This window comes from Bos indicus, chromosome 11 (genome assembly GCF_029378745.1).
Source record: "Bos indicus isolate NIAB-ARS_2022 breed Sahiwal x Tharparkar chromosome 11, NIAB-ARS_B.indTharparkar_mat_pri_1.0, whole genome shotgun sequence".
In the NCBI taxonomy this organism is placed as follows: Eukaryota; Metazoa; Chordata; class Mammalia; order Artiodactyla; family Bovidae; genus Bos; species Bos indicus.
The window spans coordinates 61722797-61750656 of NC_091770.1; the positions used below are offsets into that span (position 1 = coordinate 61722797).

At 37.7% G+C, this 27860-nt stretch overlaps 1 protein-coding gene across 7 annotated transcripts in view; it reads right to left on the reverse strand.

Annotated features, from left to right (window-relative positions):
* WDPCP (WD repeat containing planar cell polarity effector) overlaps positions 1 to 27860 on the reverse strand; it is a 298437-nt gene that overhangs the window by 225263 nt on the left and 45314 nt on the right. Inside the window, exon 1 of one of the 7 annotated variants that reach the window (XR_011569297.1) lies at positions 21672 to 22886. The exons of 2 other annotated variants lie outside the window; for them this stretch is intronic. Coding sequence is in view for 4 of the 5 variants with exons in the window: in XM_070798863.1 (XP_070654964.1) it covers positions 21672 to 21731 (60 nt within the window). In the remaining variant the exon portion in view is untranslated. Of the gene's footprint in view, positions 1 to 21671; positions 22892 to 27860 lie in introns of those variants that run through there. 4 more of the 7 variants (XM_070798863.1, XM_070798862.1, XM_070798865.1 and 1 more) reach the window with 4 other exon arrangements.

The following is a 27860-nucleotide window of genomic DNA, read 5'->3' on the forward strand; positions in this document are numbered from 1 at the left end:
AGATTAAAACATTTTATACGCTTTTTTGTTCCTTGAATTGTTTCACCAATCAATTGTCTGTTCATCTCTTTTCCTGTTGTGGATTTCATTAAGTGTCTGAGGATCCTTGGCTCCCTCTTTATATTTGTAGATGAAGACCTAAGTTAATGAGTACACATAGCTGACCCAGGTTTTCTCTACAGTCACAGAGCTCTGCTTCCCCTATCTGGTATCTTTCTTGTACAAGAGGGCTGACTGTCGGTTTGACAGTGGCCTTGGGCACATTAAGATACGCAGGCTAACCCACAGAAGAAAGCTGAAGAGGCCCCAACTGGCAGAATCAGAGAAGAGTTTTAACTGTGATGACAGAGTACTCTAATGTATTTCCCTTCTGGGCAAGACTGCCCTGCTTTTATTTTTCCTCCTGTCTCTATCTGTAATATAGGTAAGTTCTCCCAAGTCATTTCATTTTCTACTCTTTTCTCATGCCCCCACAGCCACACTGGAAGCCTTTCTGAGATAGGCTGTTTACCTTACATACAGCTTTTGAATTGCAACAACTGGTAAATGACACTGCTGCCCGCCCAACACACACACACGGGAGAGGGAGGAATAGGAAGCAGACAGAGCATACGTGTGTGTATGATCAAGACACAGACTTTTAAATAATTACCACTACCACCAAGAACTTGAAAATTTTGAAGTTCTTCTTTCATGCACAGTTATTTTCTTTTTCTGTGCCATTCTGGATACTCATTTTTCAGTCTTCTGCTTTCTATCTCTGAGGACTTCCTCACAATTTTAATGATACCATTTTTATTCAATAGATATTATTCTTTCCCTATTTTAAAGAATTTGGGAAAGAAAAGGAAGTAGTGGCATCTATAGAAAAGTGATGATTTAGAAAGCGAAAAGGCCCTAGAATATCTAGAAATTAAGAAGAAAGATGTAGTGGAGTAACAAAGGTTAAAGATATCAATTTTGCCATGATCTACCTCTTCAAATTCATCATTTACCACTTTCCTCAACTTAATATACTCCAAGAAATATGAACTTTCTGTTACTCAAAAAATGTCAAGCTTATTCCTACTTCAAGCTTTTGTATTTGCTGTTCTTTTAATGTGGAAATCTGATGTTTTTCATGATTCAGATCTCTGTGCAAATGTCATTTCTTCCTAAATATCTTCTTCAATGACCACCTGTAAAACAGCCCCCTCCCAGTTTCTGTCACATCATTCTGCTTTGGTTTTAATTGTATTGAGCTTATTGTATTCTAATATTATCTTATTTTTTTGCTTATTTGTCTGAGTTCCTCAGCAAGCATAAATGCTACATCAAGTTGTTCTGTAGGATTCCCCACTGTACCATGAATATTCAATAAATATTTGATGAATGAAGATTTGGGAAAGAAGACATAGCCAATGATACAATATCTCAAGGAAGGCAAGAGAAACAGCATCAACAGCAAAGTCAGGGTGCTAGACATGAAAAGAAATAACTTATTTTTGAGGTACATGGGAATGAAAGAAAGATACTTAAGATATATTTTGAGATGTTAGGAGACAATTTTCCATAGGTGTCTCATGTTTCCTTGAGAGGCACAGAATGCCTTTTGTTCTAGACTGTCTTTTCAAAGATAGCAAATAATCCTGGAAAATGTGATAATGTCTCTCATGGGGCAAAGAGCAGGCATAAGAGATTGGCTTCCTTAGGCTCAGGACTCCTTTCCTCTGATGTAACCCAGTGCACACACAGGTGTCACCTGACTTGCTTCATCTCACCTAAGGGAAATGGGGCTCAGGCAAAGTGAGAGTGGAAGTCACTCAGTCTTGTCTGACTCTCTGCAACCCCATGGACTTTACGGTCCTTGGAATTCTCCAGTCCAGAATACTGGAGTGGGTAGCCTTTCCTTTCTCCAGGGGATCTTCCCAACTCAGGGACTAAACCCAGGTCTCCTTCATTGCAGGCAGATTCTTATACTACAAGGGAAGCCCAAGAATACTGGAGTGGGTAGCCTATCCCTTCTCCAGGGGATCTTCCCGACCCAGGAATCGAATTAAGGTCTCAAGTATTGCAGGCGGATTCTTTACCAACTGAGCTATGAGGGAAGCCCTGGGGCTCAGGGAACCAGCCCAAAGATGCTGATACATCAACTACTCTTACTACTATGAGTAAACTGTACTTCATCTCTGACCCAGGAGTTGTATATTTTCTATCAGCATTCTATGAAGTTAGCAGGCTAACATTTTAATTTGCAAGTAAGGTAAAATTTCAACCTCTTCATAGTTCTTGATGTGAAGCAGGAAGGGAAAAAGTGAGACATTAAAGCTTACTGTCTTATTTTTTTCTAATGAAAACTGAAAGGATGTCGTCTGCTGAGTGAGGCAGGGAAAACTGTGGGAGATTTAACAAAAGTGGTTTTGGATATAGTCACTCTGAGGAAAAGGGAATTAGAAAAAAGCAAATTAGAAATTAACACCTCCTTTTTATCCTATCCCTTTCATCAGCTGGGAAACACTGTTGATTTTTTTTTTTTTTTGTCTCATTTATATTAATTTTATGCCCTCTCCCACACTATGGTTTGATTTGGTTCAGGCCCTCCACTTCTTTCCTGGGTTATTTCAATAACCTGTCCAAACAATGTCTCTTTGCCCTAACACAGTCTACTGATAGATTTGTTGTTCAGTTGCTAAGTCATGCCCAACTCTTTAAGACCCCATGGATTGCAACATGCCACGTTTCCCTGTCTTTCACTGTCAGAGTTTGCTCAAACTCATGTTCATTGAGTCAGTGATGCCATCCAACCATCTCATTCTCTGTCGCCCCCTTCCCTTCATTCACTCAGTCTTCCCCAGCATCAGGGTATTTTCCAATGAGTGAGCTCTTTGCTTCAGGTGACCAAAGTATTGAAGATTCAGCATCAGTCCTTCCAATAAATATCCAGGGTTGATTTCCCTTAGGATTGACTGATTTGATTTCCTTGCTGTCCAAGGGATTCTCAAGAGTCTTCTCTAGCACCCTGGTTTGAAAGCATTAATTCTTCGGTGCTCAGCCTACTTTATGTCCAACTCTCACATCCAGACATGACTACTGGACAAATCATAGCTTTCAATATATAGACCTTTGCTGGCAAAGCGATGTCTCTGCTTTTAACATGCTGTCTAGGTTTGTCAAAACTTTCCCTCCAAGCAGCAAGTGTCTTTTAATTTCACAGCTGCAGCCACTGTCTGCAGACCAACCATCTCTTAAACGTTGGGTCGCTCAGTGTCCTTCCAGGATCCTGCTCTCTTCTCTTTATATCCTCCCTTCAAAACACCATATCAACTCTAATTATTACGTACATGCTGATGACTCTTAGTTACTAGTTCCCATTTCTCCTCTGAGCATCTGGTTATATAATATTCAACTTTTTTACCGGCCATCCCCATGCAATATTTCACATTAACTTTAAGTTCACCATTTCTCTAACTGAATTCATTTTCTTCCCTTTCAGACTTCTTCTATGGTTCCAATCACATTGAATGGAAGCACTATCCACCTAGTTACCTAAGTCAGAAATTTAGGTGTCACTTTTATTGCCATTCCTTCCAGAAGCCTTCACACGCTATCAATCACCAACCCTACTGCTCTTACTAAATATTTCATAAATTCATCTACTCTCTCCAGCTCTATTGCTACCAAAAACGTTTATGACTCCAGTGCACCTCAAACAATCACTCAGAAAATCCGCACATTATGTCCTTGCTTCTAATCTCACTCCTTCCAATACATTCTCCATAGTGCCGCCAGTGCAATCCTTCCAAACAGTAATAATAACCATGTTACTGCTCTGAAATGCCTTAACGACTTCCCATTGCATCAAGGATGAAATTTCAACAATACAAAGACCATGCATGAAGTGGTCCTTGCTCAAAGGTTAAGCTTTGTCTCTGAACACTGAAGTCTTAGACTCCCGTAAGTCTTACCAAGTTCTTCGACTCCTCCTTGCCTTGCCAGACACAGTGATCTCATACGAAACACACTTAACTATCCCCACTTCTCTCTCTCTTGCAATACTTCATCTGGTTAACCTTTACACACGCTCGGCCTCAGACTAGCCAAAACTTTCTCCAGGAAGCTTCCCCCAACACCAGGCTCCACTAAGAGTTGGTTCATTGGTTAAACCTAATGCCATCACATATTCTTTCAGAGTGCTTTGTATTTCCCCAGTCATGGCATTCATCAACCTATATATTTAAATTTTAATTACTTATTTACTTATCTGTTTCCACCACCAGAATGTAAGCAATTTGAGCAATGATAGGTAACTTAAAGCTCAACATTCAGAAAACTAAGATCATGGTGTCTGGTCCCATCACTTCATGGCAAATAGATGGGGAAACAGTGGAAACAGTGTCAGACTTTATTTTTCTGGGCTCCAAAATCACTGCAGATAGTGAATGCAGCCATGAAATTAAAAGACGCTTACTCCTTGGAAGGAAAGTTGTGACTAACCTAGACAGCATATTCAAAAGCAGAGACATTACTTTGCCAACAAAGGTCCGTCTAGTCAAGGCTATGGTTTTTCCAGTGGTCCGGTATGGATGTGAGAGTTGGACTGTGAAGAAGGCTGAGCACTGAAGAATTGATGCTTTTGAAGTGTAGTGTTAGAGAAGACTCTTGAGAGTCCCTTGGACTGCAAGGAGATCCAACCAGTCCATTCTGAAGGACATCAGCCCTGGGATTTCTTTGGAAGGAATGATGGCTGAAGCTGAAACTCCAGTACTTTGGCCACCTCATGCGAAGAGTTGACTCATTGGAAAAGACTCGGATGCTGGGAGGGATTGGGGGCAGGAGGAGAAGGGGATGACAGAGGATGAGATGGCTGGATGGCATCACTGACTCGATGGACATGGGTTTGGGTGAACTCTGGGAGTTGGTGATGGACAGGGAGGCCTGGCGTGCTGCAATTCATGGGGTCGCAAAGAGTCAGACACGACTGAGCGACTGAACTGAACTGAACTGAGGTAACTTACTTACTCATATAGAACATACCAGATGTTTTATAAATATGTGCTGTCAAATGAATGACTGAAGGAATGCCTTATCTTTGCTAAAAAAGAACACTCCCAGGGCTTCCTTGGTGGTCCAGTGGTCAAGAATCCCCCCTGCAATGCACAGGACACCAGTTTGATCCCGGGTCCAGGAAGGTCCCATATGCTGCAGAGCAACTAAACTAGTATGCCACAACTATTGAGCTTGTGCTCTAGAGGCCAGAAGCCACAACTACTGAAGCCCACAGGCCACAACTACTGAGCCCACAGGCCACCACAAAAGAAGTCACCACAATGAGAAGCCCACATATCGCAACTAGAGAATAGCTCTAGGTCACTGCAACCAGAGAAAAGCCTGGGCAGCAACAAACACTCAGCCTTGTCAAAAATAAATAAAATTTTAAAAATAGGCAAATGAAAAGAAGTCTCCCAATGCCAAAATCTGGGCTTAATAAATTTGTAATCACCACATACTAGGCTCAGAAAAACAAGAATTTTTGAAAAAATTTCAGATACGTTAAAATAAGGCTTAAATTTCAAAGACCATCATCTGAATTATAAACATACACCTCAAAATACTAGAAAAGAACCTCAAGAGGCATGCAGTCTAGGACTCTGCCTTTAAACAAGTAAAATATTATCAATCCCTCAGTTACATATGACCAAGTATTGTAAATTAGTGTTAACAGTATTAAACTAAAGTAAAACTATAAAATTAGATCTACAGAATTCCAACTAAAATATTAAAATAAAAATTGACTCATTGCATACAAAAATACGATCGTGTTGAAAAACAAAAGAAATGTGACGATTATAGAATTAACGATATTATAGAATTTCTATAAAATCTATAGAATTTCTACAGATTATAGAAAAAACGATTATAGAATCGTTTTTTGTTGTTTAGTCGCTAGGTTGTGTCCGACTCTTCTGTGACTCCATGGACTGTAGCACACCAGGCTCCTCTGTTCATAGAATTTTACAGGCAAGAATACTGGAGTGGATTGCCATTTTCCTTCTCTAGGGAATCTTCCTGACCCAGGCATTGAACCTGTGTCTCCTGCATTGGCTACTGCTGCCAAGTCGCTTCAGTCTTGTCTGACTCTGTGCGACCCCATGGACTGCAGCCCACGAGGCTCCTCCGTCCGTGGGATTTTCCAGGCAAGAATACTGGAGTAGGTTGCCCTTTTCCTTCTCTAGGGAATCTTCTTGACCCAGGGATTGAACCTGTGTCTCCTGCACTGGCAGGAAAATTTTTTACCACTGAGCCACAGGGGATTAGGATGCTGTAATCCACATGAGTTTAGAACTTTTTATCATTTTAAAACATTTTAAACTATCACTTCAAAAGAAAAAATTTTCTTTTGACAAATTGTTTTGAGTATTCAAATGGAAAGAAACTTATACAGGCAAGGTTGTCCAGCTATGAAGATGATTTCTATATCCCAACAATTTTAGCATATATTACTAATATAAGTCTGTTTTAAATGTACTATATCATTCTGTATATTTTCTTTATAGCTTAACATGAATAAGTATTTCTGGTGTCAACACCTCCTTTAAAAACATTCATTCACGTGCCATTCAAGGAAAATATTTTTAAAGTATATATTATTTTGACTTGTATTTCCAAACTGACAAGAACTCAACAATTATAAGGGTTTATGTTTTTTAATGTAATAAAGCTAAAAGAAAAGATGGAATTAGCCTGATAGAATTTCACCGTCTAATGGTTCTCAGAGTCAGAATTCTGTCACTTCTATTGAAGAAACATTTAAGAAAAATAAATTATTTACAGAAATTTGTCACTTTTGTTCTGAAAATCACATGAGGTGTGATACAACCACTATCTTTGATTAGTGCAGATATTTTCAAAGCAATATAGTGTTAGTCATTTGAATTCATAGGCTGCTGTCTTTCTCAGACTTTTCTCAATTTTTTTCCTTTGCAGTTCTTGAACCCAATCCTCCTAGAGCTTTTAATAAACTGTTAAAGAATATTGCTTCAACATCTGTTGTGAAAGTATTTCAAAGAAACCTAAAATGTGAAACTTTTCCCAGATATATGCAATTATCATTTTTTTAAAAAATCAACGTGTATTTTCTTCTAAGACAGTAAACTCACAATTTATATCTATCTAGAAAACTGTATTACCTCACTGCAATCTAGCTAATTTTTTGACACAGAAAGGAGCTCTTTACATTTGCAGTAAAAATTGTACAGGCATTAAACGGTGAAAGTAGATAGAATTCTTTCACATTGCCAAAGCTTTTGTAATACAGAATAATCTGAGTGTGCTAAGGTCTGTTCCATAAACAATGGCTTAAAAAAAATCCTAGTAAAACTGATTACTCCAAGTATTGTCATATTAACTTTTTATTAATATATTTCTTTCTAGTAGTATCTACAGGCAATTGCAGAATTTGAAATAATAATTCCATTAAGTATTGTAATTAACTTATAAATGGACAAATAGGTAAATAAAAAATAAATAATTTCTTGAGTGACTCAGGAAATGTTCTGTATTCTTAATTTCTTAAACAGTTTAACAATATCATCATATTTATTGGTATTCTAAAGCAAGATATTCTATTAAAAGTTTATGTTCTAGGAGCTTTGTAGTAAGTATTACTCTGAAAAGCAAATACATTTTTAAAACAAGCTAGACTTTGAAAAACTATACAAAAATTGTGGTTTTGTATGATTTAAAGGCAGCTTGAAGATGGTCTACACAATTCTATTTAAAAAAATTAGTTTTCTATATTAAGAAGTAGTGTTTAATTTACCAGTTATTTTTCATACAGGAGACATAAATATTTTGGTCTCTGTTAAAACTCTTCCAAAACAGCAAAATGTTTTTCTTTTACAATTAGGTTATTTAAACTCTTATAAAGTCAGTATTAACAGCTAGTGTAAACAAACTAATCTGATGAATTAAAAGAAAGTAAGGAATTCAGAAAACTCATTATATAAAATGTTCACTTTCAGAGCAGACCATTATGTACACCATTCAAGTAAAGAGAGTAGAGACGGCAGCTTGTTGATACAGAAACCCTCTCTCACAGTTGGTTAAAGAATGAACTTGGTGCTTTCAAGAGACACTGCTAGCCCTTCACACATAAAGAACTGCTAACAGTGAACCAGAAAACATGTAAGAGTATGTTCCGTATTATAAATTCTAATAATCGTATCTCTATACATGATTGCTTACGGTAAATATGAAGTGCCGAAAAGCCGGATGCTAGAACTACATATTTTTCTAGTTAAAACATGATTAAATTCTGTATTTCAGTTTTTAATTGATCCCATTTTGATTTAATAAGCTTTTAACTCAAATGGACATCAGTAACACTTTGATTTTTAAAAACTGTATGCCAACATGCTCAGTCAGAATTTATAATTCAATACAATGTGTAATAAAGAAAGTGACAATCATACATTTTTTTACTTCGTTATTCTTAATTATACTAATATAATATTAAAAACTCATTTCTTTCATATGAAAGATTGCTTTCATAAATTTTGCTTTTTACCACAATATTTTCTCTTGCTTTTTCGAAATCATTTAACATTATAAAAAGAGGAATAAATATTAAAATACATAGCAAATGTTTCATTTTTGCCTCAGTGGGTGTTAAAGCAGCAATTGCTGGGTTTCTGACCTTTTCTTCCCCCTCATTCGCTTATTGACAAATGTATTATTCACTGTTTAAATATAAGCGGAGAAAAGTTGAGTAAAAGCCATACTACTTAATAACTTCAAACTAATGAAACCACAGACTAACTTGATTTTGTTTTCATCATCACTTTCAAATCTCTTTCAGCCAAATTTTCACGAGCCGAAAACTGAGTATCAGTTACAGAGATCCCACTACCCTAATGCGTATTCCGTATATAACTCCCCACACATCAAATATAAAGCTTGCACAGTTTATCTTTCAAATACCTAAATAAATAAGTACATATATAATACAAAATCCAAATTACTTATAAAGCCTTAACGAATTTATATGTGTATGCACATACACACATATTTATATTTCAATAATATATATACATATCCCCCCACACACACACACACCCCACATGTATATATCTCCATAGTCTACCAGGCTTCTACATAGCTGAGTTGAGTTACAGTCATTAAAAGGATTATCCAAAATAACGGGCTGAATAACAATACCTTGGATAGGGTCTGAATGAGCTATATATTTAACAGAGCGTGTCAAATGTGAGGATTCCCATTCTGAAGATTATATGTGTATGACCTAAATGAAACTGTTTGAAGCCTGAATACTGCATTCAATAATACAGACCTGGGAAGGAAGTATTTTTTTTCCTTCCTGAAGTGAATTTGATGCTTCTGACTGACAGATTGAGAAGAAAAAGTATAGCTCCAAAGTAAATTAAGTATTCACAGAACAAACAGTGCAGCTGCAGGAGCAATTCAAATTTCCTATCACCAATGTTTCAATCCTCTTTTAAAAGAACCATTTCTGAGGTCAAAGGTTACTCCCATTTTCATAGCTATTCAGCCCCCTGGCTAATGTAGTTAACTAACATGGGTGCCATTAAATAGTGACAACTGCGATAATGGATATATCTGCAAGAGCAGCAAGTCATTCTATAAATGCTGCCAACTACTATAAAAATAGTGATTTTTCAATTCCACAAATTGTTTCCATGATATTTTATCTAACATTGGTTTACATTACTCAAAAACTAAATCTATATTGTTTAAATAAAATATTAATTATATTACATTCCAAAAGTTAAAAAGGAGACCAAAAATAAATTTTAAATAGCAATATAGATCATCCAATAAGCCACAGTCCAACTACTTGTACTTACAAAGTAATCCCAAACTATCTCTGATGTGTGTGTGTCTGTGAGTCTATATATATATATCCTCCTGTTTCACAAAAAGAAAATGACTCTGCCTTATGAACCTATTCTGCCAATTACTGATAATAGCCTACCTGGTATTATACATGATAAAGAAGCTTGAAGATATTCTGAAATAAATAATGAATAAATAATACAATACATAATTTGGTCAAAATTTGAAATATCAAAGATTCAAAACAAAAATACTAAAAGTGATAGAAAGAGAAGTATTATTATATATGTTAAAGGGAAAGAATTCCGTAAGATATAAATTTAAATTTCTAAAAACGTAATTTTTGTATAGTTGCAAATGGAAAATAAGTTTATAAAAAATTTAAAATTCTACGCTGTTTCATTACATTACTGAGACATACAATCATTTTTATATAGCTCTGACAGAGGATATATGAGTCACAGAAAAGTGTAAAAATGCACATATAGTTTGTGTAATTCTATCAGTTATGAGCCTATTGAAGTACTTAACATTGACTCTGATTTTTCTGTGATTATTCGTGAATGTTTTAAAATGGTAAAATGGTAAGATGGCTTCACTTTGTACTTCCAAAATATTGACTTTTAAATATGAATGTAACTGAAACATTATTCACTAAATTGCTGGAAGACATAAATTACTTTTTTTAATGGAAAAAAAAAAAAAAACCCTTATCTCAAATTGGAAAAGAAGTGAAAAGGAAAAATAACTTTCAGAATTAAGACTTAAGGCTTTAAATAATTATCTGTATAGAACTATTTTCTTCTCTTTAATATACAAGTAAATCAACAATAATTACTTTTCATTTTAGAAACTAAATCTTCAATTTAATAATTTAATGACCCAAACTTACACAGGAATTTGCAAGGGCTTTTTTTTAAAGTGGATAAAAGAAGACAAAACATGCCAAGCTATTTTCTAGTTCTGACTGATCAACAATCACTTGATATGATGAAATATATTATTACAGATAATTGTTCAAGTCCTATGACATCTTAGAATGACTTGAAATAATAAAGGGTTGGCCTGTCTTAACTGCAGTCACAAAGCAATTCAATATTTAAATATTTATAGAAAACCAAATTAGATTAGTTTTCTTTTCTGTTTTTTGTGTTGTTTTTTCCCTTCTTCTTCTGCAGTTAGTTGAGCTTTAAAAGGCAATATAAAGAGTATACAAATACTTTGGGACCTTTGTTGTTTACATTTTAAGATAGGCCACCATTTTAATCCCAGAACATGTTCATTTTAAAAGTTTGAGAATCCTCATTTCCAAAGAGTCAGAATATTCCTCTAGTCAGAATATTAATTTCATCCTCCTAGCTCCCTAAAAAGCAAAAAAAAAAAAAAAAAACAACTTCCAAATAATCCATCATATGGTCCTTACACAATGGCGCCACCTAGTGTTGACTAGGCAATAATCATACAAATTTAGTATCGTTTTCAGTATATAAAGCAAAACCACTGCCATCACCAAAATGATAGCACCACACTACATCAACATACAAACTTTATCTGTTTAGCTTACAAAAATTTAATAGTTTAATGTATTAACATTTCAGATTTTAATTGTGATCTACTTATGCTCAATGTCCACTGAGTTTAGCTCTCAACTGTGAAAATACGTATTTCAAAAGTGCTCAAACTGACACGTCTTACTTCAAGAAAAAAATTATTTTAAAATCTAGAATACGTTTCAATGTCAAAATTAACAGAGAAAAATAAGAATGGTGATGGCTTCTTCATGGGCAAAGGCACCAACGTACTTTCTCTTCTGTCTACTCCTTTGGCTTCCTGAGGGCAACAGAAGGCTAGTTTTCTGTTCTCTACCCAGAATCACAGTTTAAATACTATATAGCTATATATAAGGAAAACATACTACTATAGTTTCTGCAGTAAATTATTGGATTTTTTAAAATTGATGCTCTTGCTATAGTGTTGAGCAATAACTTCTTTAAATTGCATCCATGAGTGATAAAATACCATAATTATATGAAATTTACAATAGTAACCTGACATTTATTTAATGTCATAATGATTAAAAGTCATAATTACTGTTCTTACATAATAATCAAGCATAAGTGCTAAATTCCTGTTCAGAGGAATTACCATAATCCACATGGCCTTCAGGTAGTTAAAATCAAACATTCTTAAGGAAAGGCTGGAAGAAGACAAAAGGAAATTCAGGTGGAAGAGAAAGGTACTCTAATGCCCTATCAAAGTCATTAGATCTCTATCCTATTAATATACTTGGGAGAGATAATCCTACCCCTTTCCTAGTAACGATTTGCCATGGTCATAGATTACTCAATGCCCTGGGTGGTAAGTGTATCAGTTCTCCAACTTGTGAACCTCCACTGTCAAAAGCCAGGACAGAACCAATACACTTTGGCTAAGAGTGGTTAGTGTGAATGTGCATGGAGTGTGTATGGGGGCAGGGGTTGAAAGAGGGAAGGGGAGAGGTGGAGGGAAGGAAGGAGGGAAAAAGAAAATGGAGGGCCTGAACCCAAACTAAAAACTATTCCAGGTTCCCCACTTTAACAGCAGAGGTATGCAATCAAATCTTTGGAAGAGTGTCATTTCCCTTTGTTTTCCAGCACTAGGTCTCTATCAGCCACGCATTTTCTTACCTCAAGTCCACCCTATGATAATCTTCTCTTTCTTTTGTCTTTGGACGTTTCATTTTTTACTTTCCCCCTAAAGATATGATTATATAATTTATCTAAATCTGAACATAGCAACAATCTCAAGTAGAGCTCAGATCTACCTAGAAATATTTAAGTGTTCACAGAACACTCTGTATTCCCTAGAGGCTGAAAGTACGTAAGGATATTACACTTTTATGGCAAAAAATGAAACAACGGTCTACAAAGGTTTGCTTTAGAGTTCCTTCTAACATATTCATAAGATAATTATTACCTGTCATGAAAACTGGCTTCTATGGTAATAAAAGAGGCTCAGATGATTTTGAATCTATGAAATGTGGCTATGGTGTAGAGATTTTTTTCAAACTTAAATAAAACTCACTAAAAAATTTCCCTGTGCTATACTGGTCTAGAATTTCCATGATCCTAGAAGCCAACTCTGATAATAAAGTCTCCTAAGATTCTGAGACCCATGGCTCTCAGGACCCTAAATCTAATTTAGAATCCCAAAGCACAGTAACTATTAAAATGTTCTGGAACATTATATCCAGGGAAGCAGAGGAAAAAAGAGGATGTCTGTGGCCTATAATTAGCTTAGCAAAAAGAAGATATATAGATGACATTTGCTCCTATTCCTCCCGCAGAATCAAATAAAACTAGAGAATGCTTTAAAAAAAAAGGTTTTTATATATAAGTTATGTGGTGACAGATAACCCAGAGCCTTGAACATGAACTAAGATCAAAAGAGTAATATTAGCTTTTAAATTCATGATAAAAACGTAAGTCTAGGCCTGTCAAAGATACGGAATCCAACAGGCAAGCAATCCCACTGTAAACCTTGGACCCTTAAGCTCTATATTCTCAACATAAGGTGCTATATTCCCACCCAACTTCTCTTACACCTAGAGGTCTCTCAAGAAAGCTGCCTTGGTACTGAAGGCAAAGGTGAGGGACAGCAGGGAAAGGATCCTGTTCCTGAGAAACCATAGCTCAAAGTCAGCCATCACACTGAACTGCAATCCAAATTTTCTTGACCTGGGTATCCAAAACACCTTAAGTTTTGAACTTAGCCCAAAGAGGTTCCGGACAGGTAGTGCACATCAACAGCAAAAACACAATTTTACTTGGGGGAATCAATACACACATTCATTCCAGACCCCAAAGACTCCCCAAGTGTAATTTTTCAAATAAAAAGTGACATAATGAAATATGGCATCATAAGAACCAGTAACGAGAACCAGTAAAAATAGTAGAAACCAGAAACAAACTCAAAGAATTAACGTATTAGAATTAGCAGGTACAAATGGGCTTCCCTGATAGCACAGCTGGTAAAGAATCCACCTGCAATGCAGGAGACTCCAGTTCAAATCCTGGGCACGGAAGGTCTGCTGGAGAAGGGATAGGCTACCCACTCCAGTATTCTTCGGCTTCGCTTGTTGCTCAGCTGGTAAAGAATCCGCCTGTAATGCGGGAAACGTGGGTTTGATCCCTGGGTTGGGAAGATCCTCCTGGGGAAGGGAAAGGCTACCCACTCCAGTATTTTGGCCTGGAGAATTCCATGGACTATAGTCCATGGGGTCACAAAGAGTCAGACACAACTGAGCAACTCTCACTTCACTTCACAAATTATAAAGTAACTATGTTCATTATATTTAAGGAAATTAAAAAATCAAGGTTGAAAATACTGTAGCAAACAGTAAACTATTAAAAAAAAAGACTTAGATTTTAGACAGAAATAAATAAAATTCCTAGAAAGAAAACATAATAATTAAAATTAAAACTCAATGGAAAAAATTTACAGATTAAAGAACTGGAAGACATGAAAGCATTAGTCTGAAAGTTAGTTTAAAATATTTAAGCATAGTTTAAGAAACTTGGAGTGCAAAGTGAGAAGTGCCATGGTATGTCTGATGTTGCTTAATAAGAAGAAATGAGGGCAGAGGCAAAATTTGAATAAATACTAAGAAATGTCCCACACTCACATAAAATAATAACCTACAGACACAAGAAACTCAACAAATGCAAAGCAGGATTTTAAAAGAAAGAAATATTCATGTCTAGACACATCACAGTGAAACTGTACAAGGGCAAAGAGAAAGCCAACATTTCAAAAGTGGTTAGACAGATAGGTTTCAAATAAGCAACACTTAGACATCTCACTTCAACAAACACAAGAGAAACTATGTGCTCTGAAGACTTCAGACAAAAAAGAAAAGTAAGAAACACAAGTATGAAACTGTGCATTAAATGCATAATAGCAATTTCTTTTGAGGTTTTAATAAAAACAGAATTGAAATACAATGACATATAAGCTGAGAGGCAGGCAAAAGTATTAAAAATAGTTGAAAAATTTTAAAGTCCAAAGATGGGCTCAATATAGGACAGAAATGGTATGGACCTAAGAGAAGGTATTAGGAAGAGGTGGCAAGAACACACAGAAGAACTATACAAAAAAGATCTTCACAACACAGATAATCATGGTAGTTTGATCATTCACCTAGAGCCAGACATCCTGGAATGTGAAGTCAAGTGGGCCTTAGGAAGCATTGCTACGAACAAAGCTACTGGAAGGGATGAAACTCCAGTTCAGCTATTTCAAATCCTAAAAGATGATGCTGTGAAAGTGCTGCACTCAATATGCCAGCAAATTTGGAAAAGTCAGCAGGGGCCACAGGACTGGAAAAGGTCAATTTTCATTTCAATCCCAAAGAAAAGCAATGCCAAAGAATGTTCAAACTACCACACAATTGTACTCATCTCACATGCTAGTAACATAATGCTCAAAATTCTCCAAGTCAGGCTTCAGCAATACGTGAACCATGAACTTCCAGATGTTCACGCTGGTTTTAGAAAAGGCAGAGGAACCAGAGATCAAATTGCCAACATCCGCTGGATCATCAAAAAAGCGAGAGAGTTTCAGAAAAATATCTATTTCTACTTTATTGATTATGCCAAAGCCTTTGACTGTGTGCATCACAATAAACCGTGGAAAATTCTTCAAGAGATGGGAATACCAGACCACTTGGCCTGCCTCCTGAGAAATCTGTATGCAGGTCAGGAAGCAACAGTTAGAACTGGACATGGAACAATAGACTTGTTCCAAATAGGAAAAGAAGGACGTCAAGGCTGTATATTGTCACCCTGCTTATTTAACTTATTTGCAGAGTACATCATGAGAAATGGTGGGCTGGAGGAAGCACAAGCTGGAATCAAGATTGCCAGGAGAAATATCAATAACCTCAGATATGCAGATGACACCACCCTTATGGCGAAAGCTAACAAGAACTAAAGAGCCTCTTGATGAAAGTGAAAAAGGAGAGTGAAAAAGTTGGCTTAAAGCTCAACATTCAGAAAACTAAGATCATGGCATCTGGTCCCATCACTTCATGGCAAATAGATGGTGGCTGACTTTTTTGGAGGGGGCTCCAAAATCACTGCATATGGTGATTGCAGCCATGAAATTAAAAGACGCTTACTCCTTGGAAGGCAAGTTATGACCAACCTAGACAGCATATTCAAAAGCAGAGACATTACTTTGCCAACAAAGGTCTGTCTAGTCAAGGCTATGGTTTTCCAGTAGTCACGTATGGATTTGAGAGTTGGACTATAAAGAAAGCTGAGCACCAAAAAATTGATGCTTTTGAACTGTGGTGTTGGAGAAGACTCCTGAGAGTCCCTTGGACTGCAAGGAGATCCAACCAGTCCATCCTAAAGGAAATCAATCCTGAATATTCATTGGAAGGAGTGATGTTAAAGCTGAAACTCCAATACTTTGGCTACCTGATGCGAAGAGCTGACTCATTTGAAAAGACCCTGATGCTAGGAAAGATTGAAGGGCAGGAAGAGAAGGGGACGTCAGAGGATGAGATGGTTGGACGGCATCACTGACTCAATGGACACGAGTTTGAGTAAACTCCAGGACTGCAGCCTGGCGGGCTGCAGTCCATGGGGTTGCAAAGAGTTGGACATGACTGAGCAACTGAACTGAACTGAAGGTCCTTATATTGTCTGAAAGGAAATAGAGGTATTGATTAGCCTCAGATTTTAAAAGTTGGTCTCTCCTCCCCTCAGTCCTACTCCCCTCAAGTGACCCATATTAAGTTACCTCATCTTCTACAATGCTATTTTACAGGTGAAGCAACAAAGGCTCGGGGGAGGCTGCTGGGCTGACCCAGAGTTGCTAGACAGATCAGATCCATTAGCACAACTTTCACTATTCTGACTGCAGCAATCCTTATATAGTAAACAGTAAGCTCAACTTGTGATATCCTGGGGCCGCCAAATCTTTCCCAGTTTACTTCAAGCCAACAGTTCCCTGGAAGGTCCAAAAGAAAAGAAATGAGTATACAACTTCCAAAGTAGTAGAAAGAGAAAATGGAGTAATAAAGAAATATATTAATCCAACATAAGAAATCATTTCACACCTATTACAATGGTGAAAATCCAAAAACATTGACAATACCAAATGTTAGTAAGAATGTGAAGCAATATGAACTCTCATTCACCACCTGTAGGAATATAGCCACTCTGAAAGACAGTTTGGCAATTTCTTACAAAATAAAATATACTCTTACAATATAATCCAGCAATCACACTCCTTGGTATCTATTTACTGAAAAGAAATCAAAACCCTTGTCCACACAAAAATCTGCAAACAGATGTTTACAGTAGCTTATTCATAACTGCCAAAACTTGGGAGCTAGCAAGATGTCCTACAGGAGATGGATAAACTGTGGTATATCCAGACAATGGAATATCATTCACCACTAAAAAGAAATGAGCTATCAAGCCATGAAAAGATACAGAAGCCCCTTAGATGCACATTAATAAATGAAAGAAGCCAATCTTAGAAAGGTTATACACTGTATAGTTCCAACTGTATGACATTTTGGAAAAGACAAAACTATGAAGATAGTCAAAAAAAGGATCAGTGATTGCCAAGGATTGGGCAGGGGGAGTAATGATTAGGGAAAGCAGAGGATTTTTAGAGCAGTGGAATTTTCTCATACTATAATACTGAACAGGTATCATAATGCATTTGTCAAAACTCATAGAATGCACAATACTAAGTGTGAATCCTAACATAAACTAAGGACTTTGGGTAATGATGTGTCAAGGTACGTTAATCAATTGTAACCAACGTACCATTTTGGTAGAGAAGGCTGTGGGGAGGGGGTGGATTTGGGTGAGGTGACTAGTAGGTATATGAGAACTTTCTATACTTTCTGCTTAATTTTTCTGTGAATCTAGAACCCTAAAAAAATAAAGCACATTTTAAAAAAATTCAACTAATGCAAAAAGTAGGCAAGAAAAGAGAGGAAAAGAAACATAAACTAAGAACCAATAAAAATCACAAAATAAGATGGTAACCATAAAGACGAAAATATAAACAATTACATCAAATGTAAATGACTTATGTGCTCCAGTTAGAAGGCAGAGATTGTCAGACTGGAAAAAGAAAACTAAAAGCAAACATGTGGCACTTAAGAGATATATATAAATATAAGGATACGCAAAAATTCAAGATAAGAAGAAAAAGGATTCATCAAGAAAATGCTAACCAAAAGATGCCTCGTGCAATATTAATACTAAGCAAAAAAATAAGGTGAAAGGCATTCTAAGAATTGCTACAGTAAAGAGGGTCAATTCATAATCATAGGGGTTAAGTTCACCATGAAAAAATTAACTTACATTGAGTATACATCCAATAATACAACCTTAAAATATCAAAAATTTAACAGAACAGAAAAATAAATAAGTCTAATATTTCCTCATTGAAAATCAGAAAAATAGGATATAGATATTAAAAAATTAATAAACTTGCCTCAATGAACATACAGAGAGCACTACACTCAAAAGCTTCTGCAGAATATACACTCTTTTCAAATTAAATTTGGAAATTAAAAAATCAAATGGGTCAAAATAAATCTTCAGAAATAATAAGGGGTTTAGATCATATAAAATATATTCTCTAATTAAGCTGGAAATTTAAAAAAATAGCATTAAAACAAATATCCATGTGTTAGAAATTAAGAAACACTTCTAAATAACAAGAAAAAGTTAACAGGAAAAAAATTAAGTATTTTGAACTAAATAATAATGAAAATGTCCCTTGTGAAAAGCATCTACCTAAAGAAGTTAAAAACAGAAAGGGCTGAAAGTAGTACTATTCACAGCAGTCAAAATAAAGACACAACCTAAGTGTCCTTGGTGAACGGAAAAGGAAAATGTGGTGCACATATACAATGGATTATTATTCAGACTTAAAAAAGGAAAGTCTGCCATTTGTAACACGGATAAACTTGGAAGACATCATGCTAAGTGAAATAAGTCAGACACATGATCTCCCTTATATGTGGAATCTTAAAAAAAACTCTTAAAACAGTAAGAATGGTGGTTACCATCAGAGACTAGAGGATGGGAGAAAGGAGAGAGACTGATCAAAGGATACAGATTTCCAGTTATAAGATGAATAAGTTCTAGGGACCTAATGTACAGCATGGTGACTGTGTGTGTGTGTGTGTGTGTGTGTGTGTTCAGTCACTCAGTTGTGTCCCACTCTTTGCAACCCCATGGACTGTAGCTTGCCAGGCTCCCCTCTCCATGAAATTTTACAGGCAAGAATACTGGAGAGGGTAGCTATTTCCAACTCCAGGAGATGTTCCCAACCCAAGGATCAAACTCGCATTTCTTGTGTCTCCTGCAGTGGCAGGTAGATTCTTTACCACTGCTGCTGCTGCTGCTAAGTCGCTTCAGTCGTGTCCGACTCTGTGCGACCCCACAGACGGCAGCCCACCAGGCTCCCCCGTCCCTGGGATTCTCCAGGCAAGAACACTGGAGTGGGTTGCCATTTCCTTCTCCAATGCATGAAAGTGAAAAGTGAAAGGGAAGTCGCTCAGTCGTGTCTGACACTCAGCGACCCCATGGACTGCAGCCTTCCAGGCTCCTCCGTCCATGGGATTTTCCAGGCAAGAGTACTAGGGTGGGGTGCCATTGCCTTCTCCGGTACATCACCATTAACAACAATGTACTGCATACTTGAGATGTGCTAGGATAGTAGATCTCAAGTGTTTTCAGCAGCACCACCACCACCCCCCACCTCCTGCCACAAAAAAGGTAACTATGGGAAGTGATGGATACACCAGTTAGTTTGACTGTGGCAATCATTTCACAAGATATACATTTATTGAAACATCATGGTACATACCTTAGATACAATTTTTGTCCAAAATAAATTAATAATAAAAAAAAAAACTAAGAGCTTAAAAGTAAATTCAAAGTAATTTGGAAGAAAAAACAAAATGGCAGAAATTAATTAATTCAGAAACAAAAACGCCATAGAGAAAGTTAAAGTACTTTATATTTCAATAGAAACTAGAAAAAAAATCACTAGCATAAAAAAACATTTTAAAACTACATATTCTTACAAACAGCAATTAGAAAGACAGGCAGATATAAGAACAAATCCATAGTAAATGCTGCTTATCCCCAAGGTTCTGAATTGTTGTTCCAAATGCTAAGGAGGGGAAGTTTGAAATAGGCTGTTAATTATGCAGGGAAGATGCAGACTCTCAGTTCTTCTTTCTGGCATTATCTCCCACTGATCCCCACTCCCCCAAACCAGACCTTTCTGGAGCAACTTTTGAATCCCTGTTCTGTCCTAAACATCTTCAAATACATTTACAAATGCTTTCTCTCCCTTTTTGTCTTCTATAAAACTGGTTTCTCTTACATTCTCCAGTGATGGTCCTTTCTCTCTTTAGCTCATGCCTTCCTAACAGCACTGTTTGTCTCCCATCTTAAGAAGAAAAACAAAAAACTTTTCTCTACCCTCAGTTACCATCACTTTCCATTTTTAAAACCAACTCTTGAATGAGTTTTCTCCACATCCTCCATTGTGGTCTCATTCTCAACTCCTACACTCTGACTTCTATCTCCATCCTCTATGAAACCTGCTTTCTCTAGAGTCACAGTACCTCCCTGCTCCTAAAGTTAACGGACCTCTTGCAGGCCTTATCTTACTTAAGATCTCTCCTACTATCTGACACCATTAACCATATCCCTCTTTAGTCAAGATTCTCTTCCCCACTCTCTCCAAATAGCTTACTTCCTAGCTCTCTGACCACTCTTCCTTAAGCATCATTTTTTTTTTCTGCTTCTACCAGAATTCTGACCTGCGTTCTGTTTTCTTCTCACTTTATATAAACCCCTAGGTGATCTTACCTTCTACCATAGTTTCCCTTTCCATTTACAAAATTAAATCTCAAGCACATAACCACAGGATGGTTTTGCCGTCTCTTCTCCAACTATTCAAATTCCTTAAATGAGAATTTCTGCATATCATGTTGTCAATCATGGACCAAAATTGAAGCCCTCATCATTACCAAGCAAACCTGTCCATCTTCTTGTGGTTCCAGTTTCAGTAAATGATATTTCCATTCACTTAACTGATCAAGGCAGAAACTTACATATTCTTTCATATTTTCTTGCTGCTCACATCTAATCAATTACTATCCACTAAATTCTACTTTTGGCTTTCCTTGTGGCTCAGCTGGTAAAGAACCTGCCTGCAATGCAGAAGACCTGGGTTCGACCCCTGGGTTGGGAAGATCCCCTATAGAAGGGAAAGGCTACCCACTCTAGTATTCTGGCCCAGAGAATTCCATGGGCCATAGATCATGCGGTCACAAAGAGTGAGACAGGACTGAGTGACTTTCACTTTTCTTCAAATTCTACTTTATAAATATCTTTCAAAATTATCTAAATCTCTCCTTTAAAATACCAACATCTATCCTAAGATTTCAAAAACCAACACTCTAAAATTCATTATTTCTTAAAAATAATATGAACTTTTTCTACTTTCAAAAGAAAAATTAGGTTAGCTTTCTTTTTTTTTTAATCCATCTGTATACACTTAACTATGCTTAACTACATCCATATGTAAAAAAGGAAAAAAAAAAAACCCTCCCTCTACTTCCAACTAATTTCTTCTACTCCCAATTAAATAAATTCATCCATTCTTTCAATTCATTCATTCAATCAAGATTTCTTGAACACCTGAAGTATTCCAGCCACTGTGCTAGTAAATGAAAGACAGGCAGTTTGCCCCCAAAGAATTATACAGATTTCTACACTTACCATTAATTTAGGGGGAAAAAAAAAGTTTCGCATAGGAAAGGTCAATCCAAAAGATCCCATTCCTTCAAACGAAAGACTTACAGATGTCAGATCAAGGGTGTCCTTAATGTACTGCAAGTATAAAAGAAAACATGTGATCTCACCATTAAAAATAGCCCTAAGTAATAAGGACAACAGCTAAGTAGAATGCACACTGCCACATGACTTTAACCCAAGTCCCTGTGGGATGCACAGGCTCAAGCCACAGAACAAAACTTCAGAACAACACATGAAATCAGACTCCTTGAAATACCCTTACTACCAGTATCAGCAGGACTGCCACCTATGAGCCCTCAAAACCTAGTCTGCCAGACATTTTGTATTTTCCTCTGAGGGGTCTTCATACTTCAGAAATACCTGGTTCTAAAAGTTAAGCTTTCGTATTTTAATTGTCTTCCATCTCAGAAGGGCCCTGTTCAAACAAAGACCCATCCTCATCTTAGCCAGCCAGCTCAAGCAATCAAGTGAGATACATGAATGCACCTTAGTGGCAGGCCTTATAACTACTCAGGGTGCAAGTGAGTCCATGCCTTCCAAAAGGAGTTATGACTACAATGATTCTCAACTGAGGAGGTAGAGAGGAATTCAGATTCACCCAAGAAGCTTTGTCAAAATAGGCCTTAAAGATTACAGTATGAAATATGCATTGATCATTGGACCCAGCAATCCTCTTCTAATAAGTGAAGAGGTGAGTGAATTCCGGGAGTTGGTGATGGACAGGGAGGCCTGGCGTGCTGCGATTCATGGGATCGCAAAGAGTTGGACATGACTGAGCTACTCAACTGAACTGAACTGAAGTATCTCTATAAACTTGTACAGACTTTGAGAATAGAGTGATTAGTGAAAAAAGCAGAGTATATAGCATCTTGTTATTTATCTAAGAAAGAGATACACACACATGAATGATTTTTTTAATGGAAGGATAAACCAAAAAATAATTTTTAAAAAACGGTGAGACAGGCTAAGCTAGAGTGGAAAGAAATGAGCTAGATTTCTCTAAATGTATCTCACTTCATAGGTTTGATTTGGAAATCATGCAATGGTTTACAAAATTATAAAATTAAATTAAAATGAAGGGGAAAAGCTATCCCCTAAAACCAAAAACGGAAGTTCAGTCACCCCAAGAACTACTTCAGATCAGATCAGATCAGTCACTCAGTCGTGTCCGACTCTTTGCAACCCCATGAATCGCAGCACGCCAGGCCTCCCTGTCCATCACCAACTCCCGGAATTCACTCAGACTAACGTCCATCGAGTCAGTGATGCCATCCAGCCATCTCATCCTCTGTCGTCCCCTTCTCCTCCTGCCCCCAATCCCTCCCAGCATCAGAGTCTTCTCCAATGAGTCAACTCTTCGCATGTGGTGGCCAAAGTACTGGAGTTTCAGCTTCAGCATCATTCCTTCCAAAGAAATCCCAGGGCTGATCTCCTTCAGAATGGACTGGTTGGATCTCCTTGCAGTCCAAGGGACTCTCAAGAGTCTTATCCAACACACAGTTCAAAAGCATCAATTCTTCGGCGCTCAGCCTTCTTCACAGTCCAACTCTCACATCCATACAGGACCACAGGAAAAACCATAGTCTTGACTAGATGAACCTTTGTTGGCAAAGTAATGTCTCTGCTTTTGAATATACTATCTAGGTTGGTGATAACTTTCCTTCCAAGGAGTAAGCGTCTTTTAATTTCATGGCTGCAGTCACCATCTGCAGTGATTTTTGAGCCCCAAAAAATAAAGTCTGACACTGTTTCCACTGTTTGCCCATCTATTTCCCATGAAGTGGTGGGACCGGATGCCATGATCTTCGTTTTCTGAATGTTGAGCTTTAAGCCAACTTTTTCACTCTCCACTTTCACTTTCATCAAGAGGCTTTTGAGTTCCTCTTCACTTTTTGCCATAAGGGTGGTGTCATCTGCATATCTGAAGTTATTGATATTTCTCCCAGCAATCTTGATTCCAGCTTGTGTTTCTTCCAGTCCAGCATTTCTCATGATGTACTCTGCATAGAAGTTAAATAAACAGGGTGGCAATATACAGCCTTGACGTCCTCCTTTTCCTATTTGGAATCAGTCTGTTGTTCCATGTCCAGTTCTAACTGTTGCTTCCTGACCTGCATACAAATTTCTCAAGAGGCAGGTCAGGTGGTCTGGTATTCTCATCTCTTTCAGAATTTTCCACAGTTTATTGTGATCCACACAGTAAAAGGCTTTGGCATAGTCAATAAAGCAGAAATAGATGTTTTTCTGGAACTCTCTTGCTTTTTCCATGATCCAGCAGATGTTGGCAATTTGATCTCTGGTTCCTCTGCCTTTTCTAAAACCAGCTTAAACATTAGGAAGTTCACAGTTCACATTTTGCTGAAGCCTGGCTTGGAGTATTTTGAGCATTACTTTACTAGCGTGTGAGATGAGTGCAATTGTGCAGTACTTTGAGCATTCTTTGGCATTGCCTTTGTTTGGGATTGGAACGAAAACTGACCTTTTCCAGTCCTGTGGCCACTGCTGAGTTTTCCAAATTTGCTGGCATATTGAGTGCAGCACTTTCACAGCATCATCTTTCAGGATTTGGAATAGCTCATCTGGAATTCCATCACCTCCACTAGCTTTGTTTGTAGTGATGCTTTCTAAGGCCCACCTGACTTCACATTCCAGGACATCTGGCTCTAGGTCAGTGATCACACCATCGTGATTATCAGGGTCATGAAGATCTTTTCTGTACAGTTCTTCTGTGTATTCTTGCCATCTCTTCTTTTTTTAATTTTATTTTATTTTTAAACTTTACAATATTGTATTAGTTTTGTCAAATATCGAAATGAATCCACCACAGGTATACATGTGTTCCCCATCCTGAACCCTCCTCCCTCCTCCCTCCCCATACCATCCCTCTGGGTCGTCCCAGTGCACCAGCTCCAAGCATCCACTATCGTGCATCGAACCTGGACTGGCGACTCGTTTCATACATGATATTATACATGTTTCAATGCCATTCTCCCAAATCCTCCCACCCTCTCCCTCTCCCACAGAGTCCATAAGACTGATCTATACATCAGTGTCTCTCTTGCTGTCTTGTATAGGGTTATTGTTACCATCTTTCTAAAGTCCATATATATGCGTTAGTATACTGTATTGGTGTTTTTCTTTCTGGCTTACTTCACTCTCTTCTTAATATCTTCTGCTTCTGTTAGGTCCATACCATGAAATGTTCCTTTGGTATCTCTGATTTTCTTGAAGAGATCCCTAGTCTTTCCCATTCTGTTGTTTTCCTCTATTTCTTTGCACTGATCGCTGAAGAAGGCTTTCTTATCTCTTCTTGCTATTCTTTGGAACTCAGCATTCAGATTCTTATATCTTTCCTTTTCTTATTTGCTTTTCACTTCTCTTCTTTTCACAGCTATTTGTAAGGCCTCCCCAGAGAGCCATTTTGCTTTTTTGCATTTCTTTTCCATGGGAATGGTCTTGATCCCTGTCTCCTGTACAATGTCACGAACCTCATTCCATAGTTCATTAGGCACTCTATCTATCAGATCTAGGCCCTTAAATCTATTTCTCACTTTCACTGTACAATCATAAGGGATTTGATTTAGGCCATACCTGAATGGTCTAGTGGTTTTCCCTACTTTCTTCAATTTAAGTCTGAATTTGGCAATAAGGAGTTCATGGTCTGAGCCACAGTCAGCTCCTGGTCTTGTTTTTGCTGACTGTATAGAGTTTCTCCATCTTCGGCTGCAAAGAATATAATCAATCTGATTTCAGTGTTGACCACCTGGTGATGTCCGTGTTGAGAGTCTTCTCATGTGTTGTTGGAAGAGGGTGTTTGGTATGAGCAGTGCATTTTCTTGGCAAAACTCTATCAGGCCTAGAGGAGCTATCCCACGTTCAAGGTCAGGAAGGGCAGCGGTGAGGAGATAACCCTTGTCCAAGGTAAGGAGCAACGGCTGCGCTTTGCTGGAGCAGCCATGAAGAGATATCCCACGTCCAAGGTAAGAGAAACCCAAGTAAGACAGTAGGTGTTGCAAGAGGGCATCAGAGGGCAGACACACTGAAACCATACTCACAGAAAACTAGTCAATCTAATCACACTAGGAGCACAGCCTTGTCTAACTCAATGAAACTAAGCCATGCCCGTGGGGCAACCCAAGACGGGCAGGTCATGGTGGAGAGATTTGACAGAATGTGGTCCACTGGAGAAGGGAATGGCAAACCACTTCAGTAGTCTTGCCTTGAGAACCCCATGAACAGTATGAAAAGGCAAAATGATAGGATACTGAAAGAGAAACTCCCCAGGTCAATAGGTGCCCAGTATGCTACTGGAGATCAGTGGAGAAATAACTCCAGAAAGAATGAAGGGATGGAGCCAAAGCAAAAAGAATATCCAGCTGTGGATATGACTGGTGATAGAAGCAAGGTCCGATGCTGTAAAGAGCAATATTGCATAGGAACCTGGAATGTCAGGTCCATGAATCAAGGCAAATTAGAAGTGGTCAAACAGGAGATGGCAAGAGTGAATGTTGACGTTCTAGGAATCAGCAACTGAAATGGACTGGAATGAGTGAATTTAACTCAGATGACCATTATATCTACTACTGTGGGCAGGAATCCCTCAGAAGAAATGGAATGGCCATCATGGTCAACAAGAGAGTCTGAAATGCAGTACTTGGATACAATCTCAAAAACGACAGAATGAGCTCTGTTCATTTCCAAGGCAAACCATTCAATATCACAGTAATCCAAGTCTATGCCCCAACCAGTAACGCTGAAGAAGCTGAAGTTGAACGGTTCTATGAAGACCTACAAGACCTTTTAGAACTAGCACCCAAAAAAGATGTCCTTTTCATTACAGGGGACTGGAATGCAAAAGTAGGAAGTCAAGAAACACCTGGAGTAACAGGCAAATTTGGCCTTGGAATACGGAATGAAGGAGGGCAAAGAACTACTTCAAATGACTTTAAATACAACAGTTTACTATTCATCCCTAATGGAATACCCAAAGGGAGAGAAATGGGTGGAATGCCAAGAAATTAGTTTTTGATCATCATTATCACTACTAGTGATATTATTATACTAAAACCTTATCTGTTTAAGTGCAAGATTAAATAATTTATGTTGATATCACCTAGAACCAAAATTTTTAATAAAATCAAAGGAAAAACCCTGTGTAACTGAATCTGAATCACAATAATTAGTATGAACTTATGTATTTTCTCTGCAAAAGAAATACATATTTACTATCCGTATCCACTAAGAAGGCCCAGATCAATAATGGGCACTTCTGTTGTGCAAATTGTGCCTTCTATATACATTTCCCACAAAAATAATGGAGTTCCTTGGAGAAGAGGCAGGTTTCAGACCTAGAATAGGAAATTTATAAGATGAGCTTCATATACCTTGTCATACTGAAAATACAAAGAATCTTTCAAAGATGAGTGGGATTGTATCAAAAGGATCCAGGAGGCAATCTGAAGAGACTAACATTTTGGAAAACAGTTGGATTATCTTCTAAAACTCAACATCCACATCCAATATGGCCCAGAATTTCTACTTACAGGTATGTGCTATGCTGTGCTTAGTCACTCAGTCAGGTCCAACTCTTTGTGACGCCATGTACTGTAGCTTGCTAGGCTCATTAGTCCATGGGGATTCTCCGAGCAAGTATACTAGAGTGGGTTGCCATGCCCTCCTCCAGGGGATCTTCCCAACCTAGAGACTGAACCCAGGTCTCCCACATTACAGGTGCATTCTTTACCATCTGAGCCACGAGGGAAGCCCAAGAATACTGGAGTGGGTAGCCTATTCCTTCTCCAGGGGATCTTTCTGACCCAGAAATCAAACAGTGATCTCCTGCACTGTGGGCAGATTCTTTACCAGCTGAGCAACCAGGTATACATTACTCCAAACATGTACAAGAGAAGAAATGTGTTAAGAATGTGTACTTGCTTGTACTCACTTGATTGCTTCAGAATACCAAAAACCTGAAAACAAAAACCCAAAGGCCTGTCAGCAGGAGAGCAGAGGACAAATCATGCAATACTCAAAAGAGAATACTATACAGCAGCTGAAACCAACAAAGCACAGTGGCACGCAGCAGTATGAATGAACCTTACCAGTATAACATGAAGATGTGGGCAGCTGCCAAAGTTACTGGGGTTTTTTTGC